The following is a 19,287-nucleotide window of genomic DNA, read 5'->3' on the forward strand; positions in this document are numbered from 1 at the left end:
TGAAGGGCCCTGAAAAGGGCCTTTTGATTTTTGAGAAGTCTAAATAGATAAAGTTTAGCCGCCGAAGCCGTAGAGGGTGCGGCCCTGGCGCTTCAGGGCGTAGACCACGTCCATGGCGGTGACCGTCTTCCTCTTGGCGTGCTCGGTGTAGGTGACGGCGTCCCGGATCACGTTCTCCAGGAACACCTTCAGCACGCCGCGGGTCTCCTCGTAGATGAGCCCCGAGATGCGCTTGACGCCCCCACGGCGGGCCAGACGGCGGATGGCAGGCTTGGTGATGCCCTGGATGTTATCCCGGAGCACCTTCCTGTGCCGCTTGGCACCTCCTTTACCAAGACCCTTGCCTCCCTTTCCACGACCAGACATGTTTGACTTAGTAAGAGCAAATAGGAGTCTAAAAACCCCAAATGCAGAATGAGCGGCATTGAGAAACAGCCTCTTATAAGACCGACAAGCCGACCTGGTTGAAGACCACACGCAGGGGGCGGGAACAAAAATCTATTTTCCCCGCCTCTTTTATTAAGTTAAAAAAAAAAAAAAAAACAACTCACTATCTAAGCTCCTTCCCCTCCCCTCCCAATTGGTGATTTTTTCCCCCCTAGATTTTACTGTTTTCGTCTCTAGAAAGACTTTTCATACACATTTTTGGGAAAAGTCTGGAAGGAGAGTCTATAAATAAACTAATGGACAAACGTGTTCAAAGCAGTCTCACTTTTTTGTGCTTGTAGATTCTGAATGACACAAGGTCATCGAGGGTTGATTCTTTTAATTATTAGATCCCAATGCTTTACTATAATATAGTTTCCCTAAAGGCTTCTTGTGCATGTTTCCCTCTGTATCAGCTTCGATCTGGGGCTTTGCCAAAATGATAGAAATGGCGAGAATATTTTTAGGGTTGAACGTATACCAGAGATATTTAATCCAAACACTAAATGAGGAAACAGGCCTAGAGAATGCAGAAAGACTTGGTCAATTGGTGAGTTCTATAGGAACCCAAATCTGAATCCACTATAGTACCTTTTACTTCTGTTAATTAGCGGTAAATAGAAATAGTAAACCTCTGAATCTGGATATAGGTCTTGAATCCAAACCATATCTGTGCATTTTACTTCGTGTAGAATCGTGAGTGATTCACTTACATTTTTAGGACCTCAGCTTCCTCATCTGTAAAATGAGATTGGAGTAAATCATTAGCTTCTTAAGGGCAAGAACTGACATTTGCCTCTTTTTGTATCCCCAATGTTTATCACAGTAAATGGCATATAGTAGGAACATAATAAATGTTTTTTTGTTTTGTTTTGTTTTGTTTTTGATTGATAGTCTCCAAGGTTTCTTCCCGTTCTAATCTGTGATCCTGGAATCCTATTCTTTCAGAGATATTAGTGGGAGACATGTCTTGTGAAGTTTGGTAGAGATGTATAAGCTGTTTCAATGGTAGATGTCTTCCAGGTTCCTGGCTAACCTAGTATTTGTTGCACGAACATTCACTTAAAAATCTCGTTTTTATTAAAACATACACACGCGCGCACGCACACACACACACACACACACAATCTGTCCCCCAAACAGCACAGAGGAAATGGGTTAAGTTTCTGTGACTCTCGTGCACTATGTCCTTTTTTGTTTTCTCAGCTTTTTTCGTAGAGATGGCTTTATATTTATTTTTAATACATTTTTGTTTTTTCTAAGATGTGTGTTTTTTCCTCCGACTGCAATACGATCTATTACTTGAGAGTAGGGACTGTTAGCTCTTATCTCTGTATACTTCAATCACTGTCCTGGTAGGTAGTAGGCTCGTGAATTCTTAAAGAATTGAACCGAAGATCTTTCCAACTTCCAAAATGTGGCTTCTTTTCCACTTGTGCTTCATTTCTGCTTCCCAGGAAATTTCAAAGTAGTTTAGGGAAAGATCTCAGCTACACAACATTCACTGAGCCCTTTCTTTTGGCCCTAAGGCGTAAGAACAGACCCTCCAAAACACTCAACCCTAGGGCAGTCCACCTGATCTCTCCTTCCTCTTCCCAGAATCTCTCCCCGACTATGCTAGCACACACACTCCTTTAAACCCGAGCTCGCTCTCAAGGTACCCTATATATTAAACCTCACACTTTGTGGAAGACTGGCTTGCCGCAGAGTTAATTTTAAAGCGAATGCGGGCTTCAGGAATGGTGTTTGGGAAGAATTTGTTTTGTAAGAGAATTGAAACACAAATCAATTTTGATTTTCAAAAGGATTTACCAGCTCGACGCTAAACCTATTAGGAGCTAATTAAGACTTCCTCCATTGTAGCAGAGTGGCGCAGCGGAAGCGTGCTGGGCCCATAACCCAGAGGTCGATGGATCGAAACCATCCTCTGCTAAAACGTTTGTTTAAATTTCATGCCCTGACTTTTACTAGCGTCAGGATAAAAAGAAGCATCTGTGACAAAGAGAATCATGTCATGTCACTCATGATTTGGGGAGTGTATATTTGTGATTATATTTTCTGGACTAAGTATTTTTCTGTAAAAGCTTTAAAAAAGCGTAGGTTTCAAAAGTGTAAAAAGTTTAATTTGTATCTACACTCCATGTTAATTCTTTGAAACTACTGTCTCCTCACTCTCCCTGGGCACTTAGCGCTTAATAAAGACTTATTGATTGAAATAAACCTACTTCATGTTTGTGCAGTTTTGTTTTGTTCCTTTTGTAAGGTTTTCATTTTGATTTGTAGCTGAAACTATAATAAATATGTTTAGTTGAAATATTTTCTCTTTCCCAATAGTAAGTTAACTTCACCAGTATTCAGTTGCACCAGTTTTCTAGGGTTTTGCTTATTTTGTCTCTTTTCTCAGGAGATTTTAATGATGATTTTTGTGTAGAGGCCCCCAAATTAGTATTTCTAATCTCCTTTCTGAATTACAAACATATGTCTTGAGCTTCCTGTTGAATGTATTATCTTGAAATCAATAGACTGAAATCAGAACTCATGATCTGTTCGGGTAAAGCAACAGTTCTTCCAATGAAATTCCGATGCTTCCAAATATCCAGCTTCACAACCTCAAACTTGTATTGGCTTGCCAGCTCCTCGCTAAACCTATTAGGAGCTGATTAAGCATTTACTTCCTATAGCAGAGTGGCGCAGCGGAAGCATGCTGGGCCCATAACCCAGAGGTCGATGGATCGAAACCATCCTCTGCTAAGGTATTTGTTTAAATTTCCTATCCCGCCATTTACTAGCGTCAGAGTAAAAAGAAGCTTTAAAATAAGCATCTGTGATAAGGAAAATAATGTCTTGTATATTTGTAATTGTACTCTCCCAATTGAGTATTTTTCTGTAAAAGCTTTAAAAAAGCATGAGATTCAAAAGTGCAAAAAGTTTGATTAATAAAAAAGTTTAATTTGTAACTGCACTCCATGTTAATTCATTGAAAGTTTCACAACCTCAAAGTTGTACTTCACTCTTTTCTCAGCTCTTTACCCACAGCTCTTTTTCCCCATCCCCACATCCATTCTATCATTTACCAAGCCTTGTTGATTTTATTTCCAGTATCTCTGCATCCATCCCCTTCTCTATCTACTCAAGCACCATAGTCTCTCACTTGGACTAGATTAAAAGCCTTTTTAATTGGCCTCCCAGATTCTAGTTTCCCCTTCCTGAATTCATCCTTCAGACAGCTGCCAAATGATTTTCCTATGTTTCTTATAATTTTTACTTCACTTTTTTTCCCCATATGTATCCCTCCATCTTCTGATTACACTAAGAATCAAGTCCTGAAACAAAGAATTAAAAAGAGTGGGGGAAACCTATTCAGAAAAAATAGCTTTCTATAAGGACCAGATTGCCCCAGGGATCCAAGACACATGGGATGAAATATAGAAGCTTGAGCTTGTCCTGTAAGATTTCCCTCTCTCTTCCCCCCACCCCCCAAGCCCTACTTACTTTTGCCACGTTGTTTTTATTAATCCCCCTTTCAGGAGATTTATCAGTGTAAATGGGGACAAAATACCTAGGCCCAAAGAGAATAAGATATTACCTCCTCTAATAATTACAGAAATTAGATGCAGCTGGAATGGAGCATTAGTGGCATAAAGTGGCAGAGATTCTTGGATCAGACAAAGGAGTTTCCAAACCAAGGAAAGGAGAACCTACATAAAGGAGAGGAACTCTTAGATCAAGGGGGACTGAGAACAATGACTCAACAAGAATCTGAAATAGAATTTGGCGGAACAAAGAGAGACTTTATCTTTCATAAATATTGTAAGTTATCTGGACTAGGTAAATCTGGAAAAACAGAAGTCTGCTCTATCTACGTGGAGTGCTTTGCAGGGTATCCTAGAAGATACCAAGAAAATATTCTATGTTTAGAGAATTGTAATCTTCCCTGTAGAGATGAATTTACTAGAGGGGGAAGTGGTTTAAGTCTAGCAACTGAAGGAAGACCTTCCAGTTGGTGGTTTGAAGTAGGAAAGAGTTCATTGTAATTCCTCTAATTTTTCTTACCTTATTTTAGAAGCTTTTAACTTGGAGTCTGTGAAATTTTTAAAAAATCATTTAATAACTATTTTGATATAATCATTTTACTTTGCAATCATATATTATATTGTGCATTATAAAAAAAAAATTCTAAATAGAAGTTTCTTAAATTTTACCAGGCTGGATTATTTATTTTTGCTCCTATGTCTCAAAGCAAGATCATAAAGGTTAATAACCTGGCTTCCAACCTCATCAACCTCATTATGAAACTAGTCTCTAAAAAGTTACCAATGTTTTCTTAATTGAAAAGTCTAATGGCTTTTTTCACTTTTCATTCCTTTTGAAGCCTTTCATGCTGTTGGTCACCTTCTCTTAGGTATTCTCTTCCCTTCAGGTTTTCATGACAGTATTCTTCTGATTCTCCTCCTGTCTCATCATTTTTTCTCAGACTTTACTGGATCTTCATACTTATTTTTTTTGGCCCAGTTTTTTCTACCAATCTTCAGTACCATTTTGCCAATTGCTTTTGAATAAATCCATTTAGATATCCTCTAGGTATGTCTAATTCAAGATGTTCAAAATATATATATATATTTTTTTTTTTTTTTTTACGGCAAAATGGTATTCCGTTGCATTTATATAACACAATTTGTTCAGTGGCTGTCCTTAGGTTCTCTCTGTCTCGGTCTCTATCTGTCTGTCTGTCTGTCTGTCTGTCTCTTTCAGTCTGTCTCTATTTTTCTGTCTCTCTCTTTCTCTGTCTCTACTGTCTCTGTCTCTCTGTCTCTTTCTATCCGTCTGTTTCTCTCTCTCCCCTCTCAGCACAGAAAAGAACTCTTATAAATATTTTTGTACATAAATGTTCTTTTCCACTTTGATTTAATTTACTTATAGGTTTAGCAATACTATAGTTTGAAAGGTGTAAATTATTTTGAAACTTTTAAAAAGTAACTAATAGCTTCTTTTAAAAATAAAGTATTTAAAAATAATTTTTATTTTGCTTAATCTAAAATTTTCCACTGATTCCTCCCTTTTGTTTTCCAAAGAGCCATTTTTAAACAAATAATTTTTTTTAAGAAAAAGAGAAAAATTAGCGAAGCATTTTGAAAAAAAAAAAAAACAAACAAAAAACAACTGACGATTTAGGTGATGCTGCACTCCCATAGATTCCTGTCACTTCTCCGAGTCCACCTACACAGAGGAAGCCAAAGCTTAATTAATTGTTCTCCCTGACTCAGTTTTCTCCCCAAAGCAATCCATCCAGAGTAATTTTCCTAAGGGACAGTTTTGACCTTGTTACCCCACCGCAAATGTTCCAGGGACTCCCTAAAATTTTCAGGGTCAAAGATAAAATCCTCCTCAGCATTTAAAGCTCTTCACAATTAGGCTCTTTCCTATCTTTCCAGTTTTCTTACACTTCCTTTCCCACAACATTAGAGTAATTGCATCCTGGCTTCAATCAAAATACCTCAAATCCCACTTTCTTAAGAGGCCTTCTCTAGTCTTTCGTCCTCCATGCTAGTGCCTAGAGTTAAATCACCCCCAGTCTTTCTGTCTCTGTCTCTCATAGCTATTTTTCACTCCTCCACTAGAATGTGACGTCACAGGATGTTTTTGTCTCTGTCACATAGTAAGCCCAACGAATTCTTGCAGACTGTTTGGCCTCCCGGATGAGAGATAAGAACCTATGATAGAAAAGAAAGAAAGCTAAGCTGGAAGATGGCCCTTGAGAGATGGTCTACATGTGCAAAAAAAAAAAAAAAAAAAAAAAAAAAATCAGAAAAGATGGATCAATGATTATTTATGGGGGGGAACGGATAAGAAAAGGAAATTGTGCTTCAGGTTATGGAAACCTGGTGAAATTGAATGAAGGGATTTCTTTCACATTGAATGCATAATAGTTTCTGTCGATTATAAGATTGAAATGTCTTTTCTCTTTTTTTTTTTTCCCCATCAAATAGTTTTACAGAGATTTTTAAAATTGCACCTCGTAGTCGGCAGGATTCGAACCTGCGCGGGGAGACCCCAATGGATTTCAAGTCCATCGCCTTAACCACTCGGCCACGACTACTCATCACACGGAAGTTCCTTTAGAATTTTGAAATAATGAGTATTGCAACGTTGATTTAGCATCTCCAAAGTAAATCTATTTGTTAAAAACTATTTCGAAAAACAATGCCTTTTACTTTTTCAATTCTCTTTTCTCTTCAATTCACCTTTATTCTTCTGAGTAAAGATAAATTCTCTCATCCATAGGTTTCAAGTTAATTGAAGGCAGGGCACAAAACATTTTGAGATTTATGATTATTTATAAAGAATCTGCCTAAAAATGCTTAGAGAGTTGAACAATCGCCTGGAGGGCAGATCATCCTTTGAGTTTGGAGGACCAGTTCATTAAGTTATTAAGTTAACACTTTTGGGACAGGCAGTGTAGCTGGACAGGCCCAGAGTTGAATAGGACACAGTGAGCTGGGCCACATTTGTCCAATTATAGTCACACAATCATTACTCAAACCACACAATTGTTAAGCAAAATTTTGAATTTAACACAGTGATTAATGATGATGTCAAACTACTTCCTCATGTAAACATACACCTTTTCAATAAAAATCTGCTGCTGTTGAGGGTATGATTGTCCATCCTGAAACATCAAGTCTCTAAGAAATCAAAGTTGTAGCTATGATTCTTTTCCATTTTCTTTCATAGATCCTAAAAAAATAATTCAATGACAAAACTGGTGGGTTCGAGAAAGGGGTCTTTTTCAAAGCCTTTTTGGGAGAGATCGTTTATTTATTTATTGCCTGACTATACTTGTTACTAGAATATCTTTTCTTTCTCTCTTTTTTCCTCCTTCCTTCATTCCCTTCCACCATCACTTCTTCTCTCCCGCTTTCACAACTCTCTTACTTTTTCCCCTCCTCCCCTTTCCTACTTTTTTTTTAAGTTCAAAATTTTAAAAATTCTTCCCCCTCAGAAGACCTAAAAGAAGGCCTCCACATTCTTCTCCCCTCCACCCTCATTTACTGAAGAATATGGAAAAAAATTACATTGGATAAAAAGAAATGATTAAGTTGCCAGCTGCACCAATAAGTAATCCCACTATTAATGAGATGATAGATCCACAAAACATGAAGAATATTCACTGCAAAGTACAGCAGCTTTCACATAGTAGGTGCTTAATAAATATTTATTCAATTGAATAATAAGATGATATTTATATAGTACTTTAGAATTCACAAATAATTTGACATATTATTCAATCCTCCCAACAATTCTATGTGATAAAGGCTATAAGCATCATTATTTTGCATTATTATCCCATTGCATTTATTGCGAATGCACTAGAAGTAATTTTCACAGACTATAAAACATCTACAAATTACCGCATTTTGTCTCGGTCTCCACCAGGAAACCGTCAAATCCAGGATTAATATGAGAACAACTGCACATATATATTGTACCTAGGATAAACTATAACATATTTAATATGTATGGGAATGCCTGCCATCTAGGGGAGGGGGTGGAGGGAAGGAGGGGAAAAATTTGGAACAGAAGGGAGTACAAGGGATAATGTTGTAAAAAATGTTATAATTATAAAATTAATTTAAAAAAAAAGAATAAAAATATGAGAACAAAAGCAAAACAAAAGGAAACACACAAAAAACCCTTGTCTAATATAAAAATAATTCATCTGAGCCATGCTAATTGTTCATTCTTTTCATGGGTCGCCAATGAACACAGCCTTGCAACTCGGGTTTCCGTAGTGTAGTGGTTATCACGTTCGCCTAACACGCGAAAGGTCCCCGGTTCGAAACCGGGCGGAAACAGTTGTAGTTTTAATTCGATTAAAACCGGCTCCCTCCACTATCCACTATGTATACTACATACCCTGTACTGCTTTTTAAAAATATCCTACAGATATATACAGTTAAAGAAAAAGAAATGAAGTTCCACTTTTTCTATTAATTTTTTTTTTTTTACATTTAAAATATTCCCATGTTTTATCTCCTTAAGAGGAGTAATAGTTCCTTTTTATCTTTTTATACTCCCAGTCCCCAGCCCAGTGCCTGGCGCCAAGCAGGAGACAAATAAGGCAAAAATCTTTATTAAGGGTTTACTAGTAGGAGTTTAATCATTGTTTATTAATTGATCTTTTGATTTTCAAAAGGATTTACCAGCTCGTCGCTAAACCTATTTGGAGCTAATTAAGCCTCTCCTCCCCGCAGCAGAGTGGCGCAGCGGAAGCGTGCTGGGCCCATAACCCAGAGGTCGATGGATCGAAACCATCCTCTGCTAAAACGTTTGTTTAAATTTCATCCCCTGGCTTTTACTAGCGTCAGAACAAAAAGAAGCATTTGTGACGAGGAGTCATGTCACTCAGGGTTTGAAGAATGTATATTTGTGATTATACTCGGAGGGTCATATAACTCATGAGTTGGGGGATGTATATTTGTGATTATACTCTCCCAACCAAGTATTTTTTCTGTAAAATCTTTAAAAAACCATGGGATTCAAAGGTGTGAAAAGTTTGATTAGTAAAAAGTTTAATTTGTATCTACACTCCATGTTAATTCCTTGAGAGAAACTACTGTCTTCTCAATCTCCCTGGGCACTTAAGCGCTTAATAAAGACTTATTGATTGAAATAGACCTACTTCATGTTTGTGCAGATTTGTTTTGTTCCTTTGTAAAGTTTTCATTTTGATTTATAGCTGAAACTATAATAAACATGTTTACTTGTTAATTGATAATTAGCTAATCCAGAAAAACAGGTCCAGACGCCTGGTAATGAAACATACTGAAATCTCCAGAGAGGAAGGAGGAGCATGAGGGATTTAAGGAAGCATGTTTTTTCAGTGTTGGCCAATGTGAGGATTTGTTTTGCTTCATTAGGCATATTTGACACAAAGCTTTTCTTTTGCTTCTCCCCCCCCCCCTTTTCGTATTTTTTTCTTTCATTCATTCGTTTGTTTATTTATTTATTTTGGGTGGTGGTGGTGCGGTGGTAGTAAAGGGAGAAGTTGAGGGAGAAAGAGTGCCATTAGTGATAGTTACCAAAATAAAAGAAAAGAGAAAAGGAGAGAAAGAAAGAAGGAAAAAAAGAAAAAGGAGGAGGAAGAAGAAAGATATAGAAAGAAACAAAAAAGGAAGGAAGGAAGGAAGGAAGGAAGGAAGGAAGGAAGGAAGGAAGGAAGGAAGGAAGGAAGGAAGGAAGGAAGGAAGGAAGGAAGAACAAAGGAAAGAAGGAAGGAAAGGAAAATAAGAACAGAAGGGCAATGAATCACTTTGAAATATGCACGGAAGAGAAAAGGAGGTCAGAAAAGAAACAAATAAGAAGGATGGTTTTGATAATTATGCTAAATTTGGAAGAAGAAGTAAATGTATATGAAAATACTTATTTTGTTGGTGTTAACTTCAGAATGAAAAATAAAACTTAAAAAGATTTAAAGATTTTCAAAATTACATATTTTCTATTTCAAGAAACTAACAGTCTACTGGTGGATTCAGGTATGGGTACAAATATAAATATAAAAAAAAAAATATATATATATATATATATATATATATATATATATAAGATCAATCAATAGGATCCATGGGAGTAAAGGACACAAAAGCAATATGTAGACTCTTTATGACATTCAGAGAAGAACATGACAGGTTTTTTTGGCATAATAAGTGTTAGCAGCAGCATAATAATCCATCTTGGTTGAAATCTAGAGTGCCTGAAAAGCAGGGAAAAAATAAAACTGAAAGGTTGAGTAGAACCAGAACTTTTTAATTTTAAAATTTTGTAGAACGTTTTTTTTTTTCATGAGAGACATATTATTAACTGAGAAGTCATCTTAACTAATATATACATATATTTTCCTCCCACAGGTAACCTGCTTTATAGTAGGGAAATGAAGCTGTGACCCATTTTACTTCAAGTACAATATAACAAAATATTTACAAAGAAAATTCTAAAATAAGCAAAAGCAGAACTAAAAATACTGAATGAAATGCATTAGTTTTTGACAAATATCTACTTCAGTGGCTATCCAAATCACTTAAGAAAAAGATCTCAAAAATAAAACCTTAAAAAACAGCGTTTTAATAAAATTTTTTTTTCTATTTCACCTTAGAAATATTAGGGAGTCAATGAAGAGTTTTGAGTAAAGGATTTTTCAGACATAAACGTGATTTTGCCTATTGTGGCTATTGGAAAGATTCTAATATTGAGGACATAAATCGGTGGTCAAGAGGTAGAAAGGCTTATTCCAAAGATATCAAAAGAGTTTATGGTAGAGGTCATAAGAGACTGAATTAGGGTAGTGGTGGTGGCTGTGGTGACAGATGAGAAAATTATATGATTTGGCCTATGTCTCTAAGGGGAGTCACTTCCCTCACTTCCACAAATGATTATAATGTAAAGGTATGTTAAAGTACCTCAGAACCTGATTTTAGTATATTCATCTATTATACATATATAATAATACTTGTATTATAACCTTCACAGGATTTATTTCAGAATGATTTTGAAAAAATTGCTTATAAAGTACAATATAATGTGTTATTTTCTTGTTATTGTTCTCCTCCTCCTGATATATTCTTTTGATATATATGTTTAAATACCTAGTTTCCTTCAAACAGTCCTTATATGACAAAAGCGTGTACTCCTTCACCATCTAGCTGTTCTCATTTTCAAATTCTCTCTCATATTACTACTAAATACTTAATACAGTACTTAATATAGTACTCAAATGTGGTCTGAGCAAGGTACACCACAGAGGACCTATCCCCTCTTTATTCATAGAAACTATGTCCCTCTCAATACAGAACAAAATTGTAATAGCATTTGGAGTTGTTCACATTACACTGTTGGCTCATATTCTCAGATTCCATGAAATCCCCCAAATCTTCTTAAAATGAACTGTTATCTAATACTATAGCAATGTTTTTTTTATCCCAATTATAAGACTTAATAGTTATTTTTGTACTGAGTTTCATTTTAATTCAACCAATGTTGTAAATTTTTAGATCCTGATTCTATCATCCATCTTATTAGCTCTTAGCATCCAGCTATTAGCTTTGTGTCATCTTCAAACTTAATAAAAAAGCCATCTATATCCTTATTTAAAGCAATAATAAAAATTACAAATTATTAACAATTATTAATAATCAACAATAATTAATAATTATGAATAATACAGAGCAAGTACATTAGAGCTGTCTGTTGGAGCCTGCCATGGTAACTTCATTGTAAATCTTTACTATAATTTTTTTATTGTTGCCATCCATCCAGTTCTTAATAGATTAGATTGTACCATCATCTGACTGTTAAAAAGTAGCATCAAGTACATTGTCAAGAGCTTTACTAAATGGAATAATTTTTTTAAACATGAATTATTTTCTAAAGTCTATTTGCTTTTAATCAAAATTGCTCTTGAAGTCACTCATAAAAAAAGCAATATCTTTGAATAGTTGTAGCTAAAAAGGTATAAGGATTTTAAAACAAGGCAGTCTGTATCAGAGAAAAGGTGAATATGAAATGGTTGCTATAAAAAACTGAATGTGACAGATAAGAAAATTCCCCTAAAACAAGCAGGGGTTTAAGAAGTGAAAAATCCTGAAAATCTTGATCTACTTTCAACCAACTTCACCTCAGATTTGAACTCATAGCTATTATGGATGCAGGGAACATAGGTTGAGAAGTGTCATTCCAAACCATGCTACTTATGTACATTTAATTTTTCTTTATACAAATCAATACTTCCACTTGAGTAGAAGAAAACTAAAACAGATTCACTCTAGATCACTCCATCAAATTGCACTCAAACTTACAGCTTGAATCTCCATAAGGTTTCTACTACCTCAAGCTAAATAGTATCATTGTCAGTGTCTATTTTCACTTCTGCAGCTAATAAGTCCCCATTAATGTGCTTCTTTTCAATAATCAGCTATAGATAACAGATGACTCAGTGTAGGCATTTATTAGAATGGCACAGTAAGTACGATAGTTATGAAATGTTTGCCATATAAAATTGGAGAATACTAGCCTATAAATATCTACAACATCTAAGGGAAGAGTAGACTTTACACAATACAAAGGAGTGGGGTACATGTGTTAGATAAATTGTTTCTTATAGGATTTGGAAATCCTATTTTTTATAGAATTCTTATATAGTTCTTGGTTTTTACGTAGGTTACATGAGTTGGTTCACAAGGTTAAGTCCTTTCCACAGCTTTATTTTCAATTACACAATGTTCTGTTGAGTCCACAATTGGCACTTTTCTCTATTGTCAGGTATTCTGTTTTTTTCAAGCTGCTTCTTCCTTCAAGTGACTGCCTTTCTATAGCTGTATCTATCTGAAATATGTGTCTTACTCAATGGTGTCTCAACTTATTCAGTTGTGGCTCAAATTGAGTCAGTGAACTCTGAGTAACCAATTTGCTTCAAACTCTCTTAAACTAATGAATGAGGGTGTTTTCCTTTGGGCAAGGTGCTACTAGACACTATGGTTAATGAAGGCAATGAGAAAATTTTTATTCTTTTCCCCCAATCCTCCAAAAAGTGCTGTAGCACTTGTATTCATTATTGTTGTTTGTCCTTCTTTTTCTAAAGGCTACCAATGATATTAGGTGAGTGTTGTTTTGACTTGCAAGTGAATTGGATTTAAACGGGGCAAAGTTGTGCAATCATTAGATTCAGTCTTTTCTACACTCATTGAAGTTCAATGGCAAAACATAAATCAAGATGATTGGTGATGGCTCTGATGCAGTGGGAGACCTTAGCCTTTTTAAGCTGTTTTTTTTTTTTTTGTTTTTTTTTTTTTTTTTTCCCCTCCACACCTCAGTTCAACTCAGTAATCTCCATTTAGGTAAGAATTAGGACAAAAAAGTCATAATTTTTTGTTGACCTATATTGACTTCATAAATTAATCAATTTGGAGTAAGGTGGGGGTAGGGGGAGACTTTAGAATTTGCAGGCAGAAAGGACTCAGCAATTCAACCTTTAATGATCTTAGTGGATATAGCCAGTTTCAGCAAATTCACATAAAGTTGTGGTCATAATTATGTGTATATGTAATTATGCAATTCTAACCTATAACCGATAACAGAAGTGGACAGCAGGTTTCATCATCAGTCCTCTAGAATCGTTGCTTTGATCCACACATTGATCAGAAGTCTTAAATCTATCAGTTTATTGTTTTTAGAATGCCTAGTAACTTCATAAATTGTAGCCCTGATTCTACTCATTTTATTCTGCACACAAGTCTTCCCAGGATTCATACAATCTATTCCTTTCAGTCTTTTTTTTTTTTTTTAATTTGTTGAAATCCTGAATTTTACAAATACCAACACCAATATTTATATAAATATCAAAAACATTTCCATATACTTAGTAAAAGAAAAGTTATAATTTAAGTGGCAAACATTTAGTGTGTATAGCTTGTTTTCTTTTTTAAGTATATGAGAAATTCAATGGGTAACTTAAAAGGTAGCCTTCTTTGTATTTGTTCCTGTTCCCTTGTATGCATTTAAAAAAAAAATTAATTTCAATATCTCTAGTGGGTTTTTTGTTTGTTTTAGGTTTTTAGCAACCCTAACCCCATGCCTTTTCGATTTATCCCATTTGAAAGAAGGAAACACAAAATTATTGTAACAAGTATGCAATCAGCAAGCCAACTCCCCCTCCTCCAATAAACAAATCTCAAGTTGGCCATGATCATATTCTGCATCTGTCAGGAACTGGGTAGCATTTTTCATTATTAACTGTCTATAAAGATTACTGGAAAGCCTCATAGATTGAAGTAAATGACTTCATAATTTGGTGTCTTCATGACTACTACACATACAGTTGTCCAATAATTGACTATCTATATCACATAAAGGTCTGTAGACAGGAAAACGGTAATCATATGTGATCTCAAGATAGACCAGTCCAATTACAATAGTTATTTCAAAATAGTACCAATTATAAACTATATTTTGAAATATTTACTATAAATAATATCACCTGGAAATATCTGTAAGTTTTATTGTTGTGAAAGTCTAGGTACTATTATTACAATCTATTATAATGAACTTTTTATCTCATTCTTTCAGATTAAGTTAGTCTTCAACTAATCTTAGTCATTGCTTTAATAGCCCTTAATTGGATATAATTTTATTACCTTATGCTTCATAAATTGTGTTTACTATTGCTGCTTTTCTACCTTTGTGAGGATTTTATATTATAATATATAGTCATTTTGTAGCATAAATTGAGAAGATTGTATATTCTTTTATTTTCTAATATAATAATCACTAGATGTTGATCAAGTCAAACTTTTCCAAAGTTCTATTCAAATCTTTAATATTTATTTATTTTCCCCTGAGGCTGGGGTTAAGTGACTTGCCCAGGGTCACACAGCTAGGAAGTGTTAAGTGTCTGAGACCAGATTTGAACTCTGGTTCTCCTGAATTCAAGGCTGGTATTCTATCCACTGCGCCACCTAGCTGCCCCCCATTCAAATCTTTAAAAATTTTGTTTTTTTCTTAATAAAGACTATTCTCCTAGAACTGGGTCCTATTATACAACTTTGCTACACTTAAGATTTGAATGCATGCAGTTCCAGTTAGAACTGCCTGCTAAAATCATTCAGTAAGTTTACTGAGAGTTCATCATTATAATTCTATCTTCCTCATCCTGAGGAGACTATCCTGATTAATTTTTTAAAAGTGCCAGATTTGCTACTGGTTTATATTTTCTGACTCTATTAGACTCCAACAATGTGATAATCATCACAGCATACCCTTTGTCTATAAATATTATATTGTTACAACCATAGCCCCAAACCCCCAGGGAAACTGGGTTTGAAAATTTAAAATGACCCAGCAATCCCAAATTCCTTTTGACCCTTGTTTCCTTTTCTCCTACTAACATTAGTAGGAGAAATTTCATACAAGACTTCTGTCTCCCTGCCCCTGTCTTTTATGTATTTCCTTATCAGTTGCAAATATGTCAGTTAAGGACGTAAGCTAACCTGTCTGCTGGTTTCTGTCAAACTCTATAAAAAGTCCTATGTCTTTTTGTTTGGGGCCAGGCACTTTGGATGGGAAACCCGTGGGCCAGTTGACTTTAATAAATTGTCCAATTAAAAATCACTATTTCTCAACTCGTCTCTATATATCTTGGTACAATATAAACTCAGGCACCCAGTGACTGAACTTTTGAACAAAGAACACATCCCACTACTTCTTAAGACTAACACCCTCAGCATGGTACAAAGGAATCTGTCTCTGTCTGCATCTTCCCCTATCTTCCTATTCTGTGTTTGGTTATGAGTATCAATGAATCATGTAACCAATCCTATTATTGCCATTCACCTGAACTCCACACTAAATTTGCATGACAATAACAATTTTTTTGTTAGATATGTTTAGGGATAAAAGGTATATACTGAGGTTCCCTATTATGCTTTTACCTTTTTCTCCCTTTAATTTATTGGATTTTTCTTTATGAATTTAGATATCCCATTTGGTGAACTTATGTTTAGTACTTATATTAAGTCATTGTCTATTGTAATTTTCAGCACAATGTAATTTCTCTTGTCTGTTTTTACTGTCGTTTTGTCTGAAAACATGATTGCTGCCTCTGCTCTTTTTTAACTGGAACTGAAATATAGTAGGTATTGCTCTGGCAAAAAGACTCCTTTTTAAAATACTGGATGACTCCTAATGAATCAACTGAGTTACAATAAATAACATATTTTGAGATTTTGCTTTCTAATCTATCAAGTCACCTTGTCCATCTGCAAAGAAAGATAGTTTTACCTCCTCATTGCTTATTCTAATTCTTTTATTTTTATTTTCTTATACTAAAAACCAATATTTCCAGTACAATATTGAATAATAGTGATAATAATGAGAATTCTTGTTTCACTCCTGACCTTATTAATGTGTCCAGTTTCCACCATTACAAATAATGTTGGGATGTTGAGTTTAGATAGATACTGTTTATTATTTTAAGGAAAACTCCCTTTATTCCTATATTCTCTAGTGTTTTTTAATAGGAATGGTTGCTGTATTTTGTCAAAAACTTTTTCTGCATCTATTGAAATTATCATATGATTTCTGTTGATTTTGTTATTCATATAGTTGATTATGGCAATAGTTTTCCTAATATTGAACCAGCTTTGCATTCCTGGTACAAATCCCACTTGGTCATAGAGTATTATCCTCCTGATAAGTTGCTGCAATCTCTTTGTTAATATTTTATTTAATTTTTTGCATCAATATTCATTAGGAAAATTGGTTTGTAATTTTCTTTCTCTGTTTTGGCTCTTCCTAATTTAGGTATCAGTACCATATTCACTTCATAGATGGAATTTGGCAAGACTCTTTTCTCCAAATAGTTTACATAGTATTGGAATTAATTGTTCTTTAAATGTTTGATATAATTTACTTGTAAATCCATCTGACTGGAGATTACTTTGTCTTCTTTATGGGTAAGTTCATGTTATTCATATTTATAGTTATAACTTATTGTACATTTATCTCTATTCTCTTACATAATTCCCTCTCTTTGTTTCTCATCTCTTCCTTATAAAGAAGAGAATGGTTAACACCATGGGCAGCCCCATGACTGTAGTTTATGCATACTGGAAGATGATGTCACAAGTTTGGGAGTGTTGGGATGAAGTAGAACTAAAGTTGATCAGGTAGTCATATAAAGTGGCCCAGGTTATAAAGGGAGCAGATCAGAAGCAGGGTCAGGCTCATGAATGATTTCTGCACTTCCTGCTGGGTAAGGTAGGGAGATCTAGTCTCACCAAAAAAAAAAAAAAAAAAAAGGAGTAAGAATTAGAAGAGCAAGGAGAACAGAAAAGGGTGGAAGGAAAATAGGAAAGAAGAGGAGAAAGAAGAGAAGTATATATATGTATATATATATATATATATTTGTGTATGTGTGTGTATTTTTTTATATGCTTATTTATATTTATATACATACACATATATTTTTATATGAGTAGCCTTAGAGAAAACTGGGACACTAAGATGCATTGTTGTAGAGTTGATGAAACTGATCCAACCATTCTGGAGAACAATTTAGAACTACGACCCAAAAGCTATAAAACTGTGTATATCTTTTGATCTTGCAATACCACTGCAAGGACTATATCCTTAAGAAATCAGAAAAAAAAGAGAAAGGACTTATTTTTACAAAAACTATTTATAGCAGCTTTTTTTTTTGGTGGTGGGAATGTCCATCAATTGGGGAATGGCTAAACAAGCTGCAGTATATGATTGTGATAGAATATTAGTATTCTATAAGAAAATAACAGGATGATTTCAGAAAAACCTGGAAAGATTTATAAGAACTGATGCAAAGTGAAATGACCAGCCAGAACCAGGAAAACAGTACAAAATAACAGCAATGTTTTTACATGAAGAAATGTGAAGACTTAATTATTCTCAGCAAAATGATTCTAGATAATCCCAAAGAACCAATGATGAAGGTACTATCTCCAGAGAAAAGAACTGATATTGTGTGAATATAGGCTGCAGCATGTTTTCTTTTCTTTCTTTTTTTCTTTCTCTCTCTCTTTCTATCTCCCTCCCTCCTTCCCTTGTCTCTTTGTTTCTCTCTCCCTCCTTCCTTCTTTTCTTTCTTTCTCTTTCTTTCTTTCTTTCTTTCTTTCTTTCTTTCTTTCTTTCTTTCTTTCTTTCTTTCTTTCTTTCTTTCTTTCTTTCTTTCTTTCTTTCTTTCTTTCTTTCTTTCTTTCTTTCTTTCTTTCTTTCTTTCTTTCTTTCTTTCTTTCTTTCTTTCTTTCTTTCTTTCCTCTCTCTCCTTTCCTTCCTTCCTTCCTTCCTTCCTTCCTTCCTTCCTTCCTTCCTTCCTTCCTTCCTTCCTTCCTTCCTTCCTTCCTTCCTTCCTTCCTTCCTTCCTTCCTTCCTTCCTTCCTTCCTTCCTTCCTTCCCTCCCTCCCTTCCTCTTCTTGTACAAAATAACTAATATGGAAATATTTCACATAATTGCACATGCATCACCTTTATGGAATTGCTTACCTTCTCAGGGAAGGGAAAAAACAGGGAAGGATAGAATTTGAAATTCAAAACTTTAAAAAATATACATTTTAAATTGTTTTAATATGTCATTGGGGAGGGGGCAAATATAGTTTTAAAAATAGCCTTAAAGTGGAAGTCAGTAGGAGTTGGGGCTGAGACTTGGGAAAAACCAGGAGACATCTCCTGCAGCAGATAGTTCTCGAATCTGAAAGGAACTGAGAGATTAGGAGGAGGATTCCAGACATGAGACAAAGCCAGATCAAAAGCAAAGAATTTCGATGGACCATTTTATGTACAGAACTCAAATAAGGCAGTGTGCAGAGGTGGTCAAGGTGTAAAAAGAATTGGAAAAGTTGGAAGGGCATGTTTATAATGAGCTTTAAATGCTAAACAGAGGACTTTCTATTTTATTTTGAAGGTAATAAGATTCACTGGAGTTCAGTGAACAGGAATCAGACTTAGAATTTGGAAAAATCAACTTGGTGGTAAGTGGAAAACATTTTAGAGCAGGTAGAGACTTAAGGCAGGGAAGGTTTATAGCAGTAGTTCAAGTCAGAAATTATGTGTATGTAATCTAAAGTTGCAGTTGTATGATTGTACAGAAGGAAAGGATGTTAGAAAAATAGAGAAGGCAAAATCCGACTAGACTATAAGCTCCCCGAGGGCAGAAATTGGTTTTTGGGGTTTTTTTGCCCCCCAAGTGGGTGCTAAATTCTGTATTCTTTTTTTTTTTTTTTTTTTTTTTTTTTTTTGGTCACTGTGCTACCCACTTCTGTTTTAAGAGAGAATAATCTCGTTTTC

General features: G+C 35.0%; 1 protein-coding gene and 2 non-coding genes across 3 annotated transcripts; 1 reads left to right on the forward strand and 2 right to left on the reverse strand.

The window, feature by feature from the left end:
* LOC141539911 (histone H4) lies at nt 1–424 on the reverse strand. Its single transcript, XM_074263319.1, has one exon. The coding sequence runs from the start codon at nt 364–366 to the stop codon at nt 55–57; it is 312 nt and encodes a 103-aa protein (XP_074119420.1). The 5' UTR covers nt 367–424; the 3' UTR covers nt 1–54.
* A 6,017-nt stretch (nt 425–6,441) lies between these two features.
* On the reverse strand, nt 6,442–6,523 carry TRNAS-UGA (transfer RNA serine (anticodon UGA)). Its single transcript has one exon. It is a non-coding gene; the product is annotated as a tRNA-Ser (tRNA).
* Nucleotides 6,524–8,206: 1,683 nt separating this feature from the next.
* TRNAV-AAC (transfer RNA valine (anticodon AAC)) lies at nt 8,207–8,279 on the forward strand. The gene has a single exon. It is a non-coding gene; the product is annotated as a tRNA-Val (tRNA).
* Nucleotides 8,280–19,287: the final 11,008 nt, after the last annotated feature.

Source organism: Sminthopsis crassicaudata, chromosome 4, assembly GCF_048593235.1.
Source record: "Sminthopsis crassicaudata isolate SCR6 chromosome 4, ASM4859323v1, whole genome shotgun sequence".
NCBI lineage: Eukaryota > Metazoa > Chordata > Mammalia > Dasyuromorphia > Dasyuridae > Sminthopsis > Sminthopsis crassicaudata.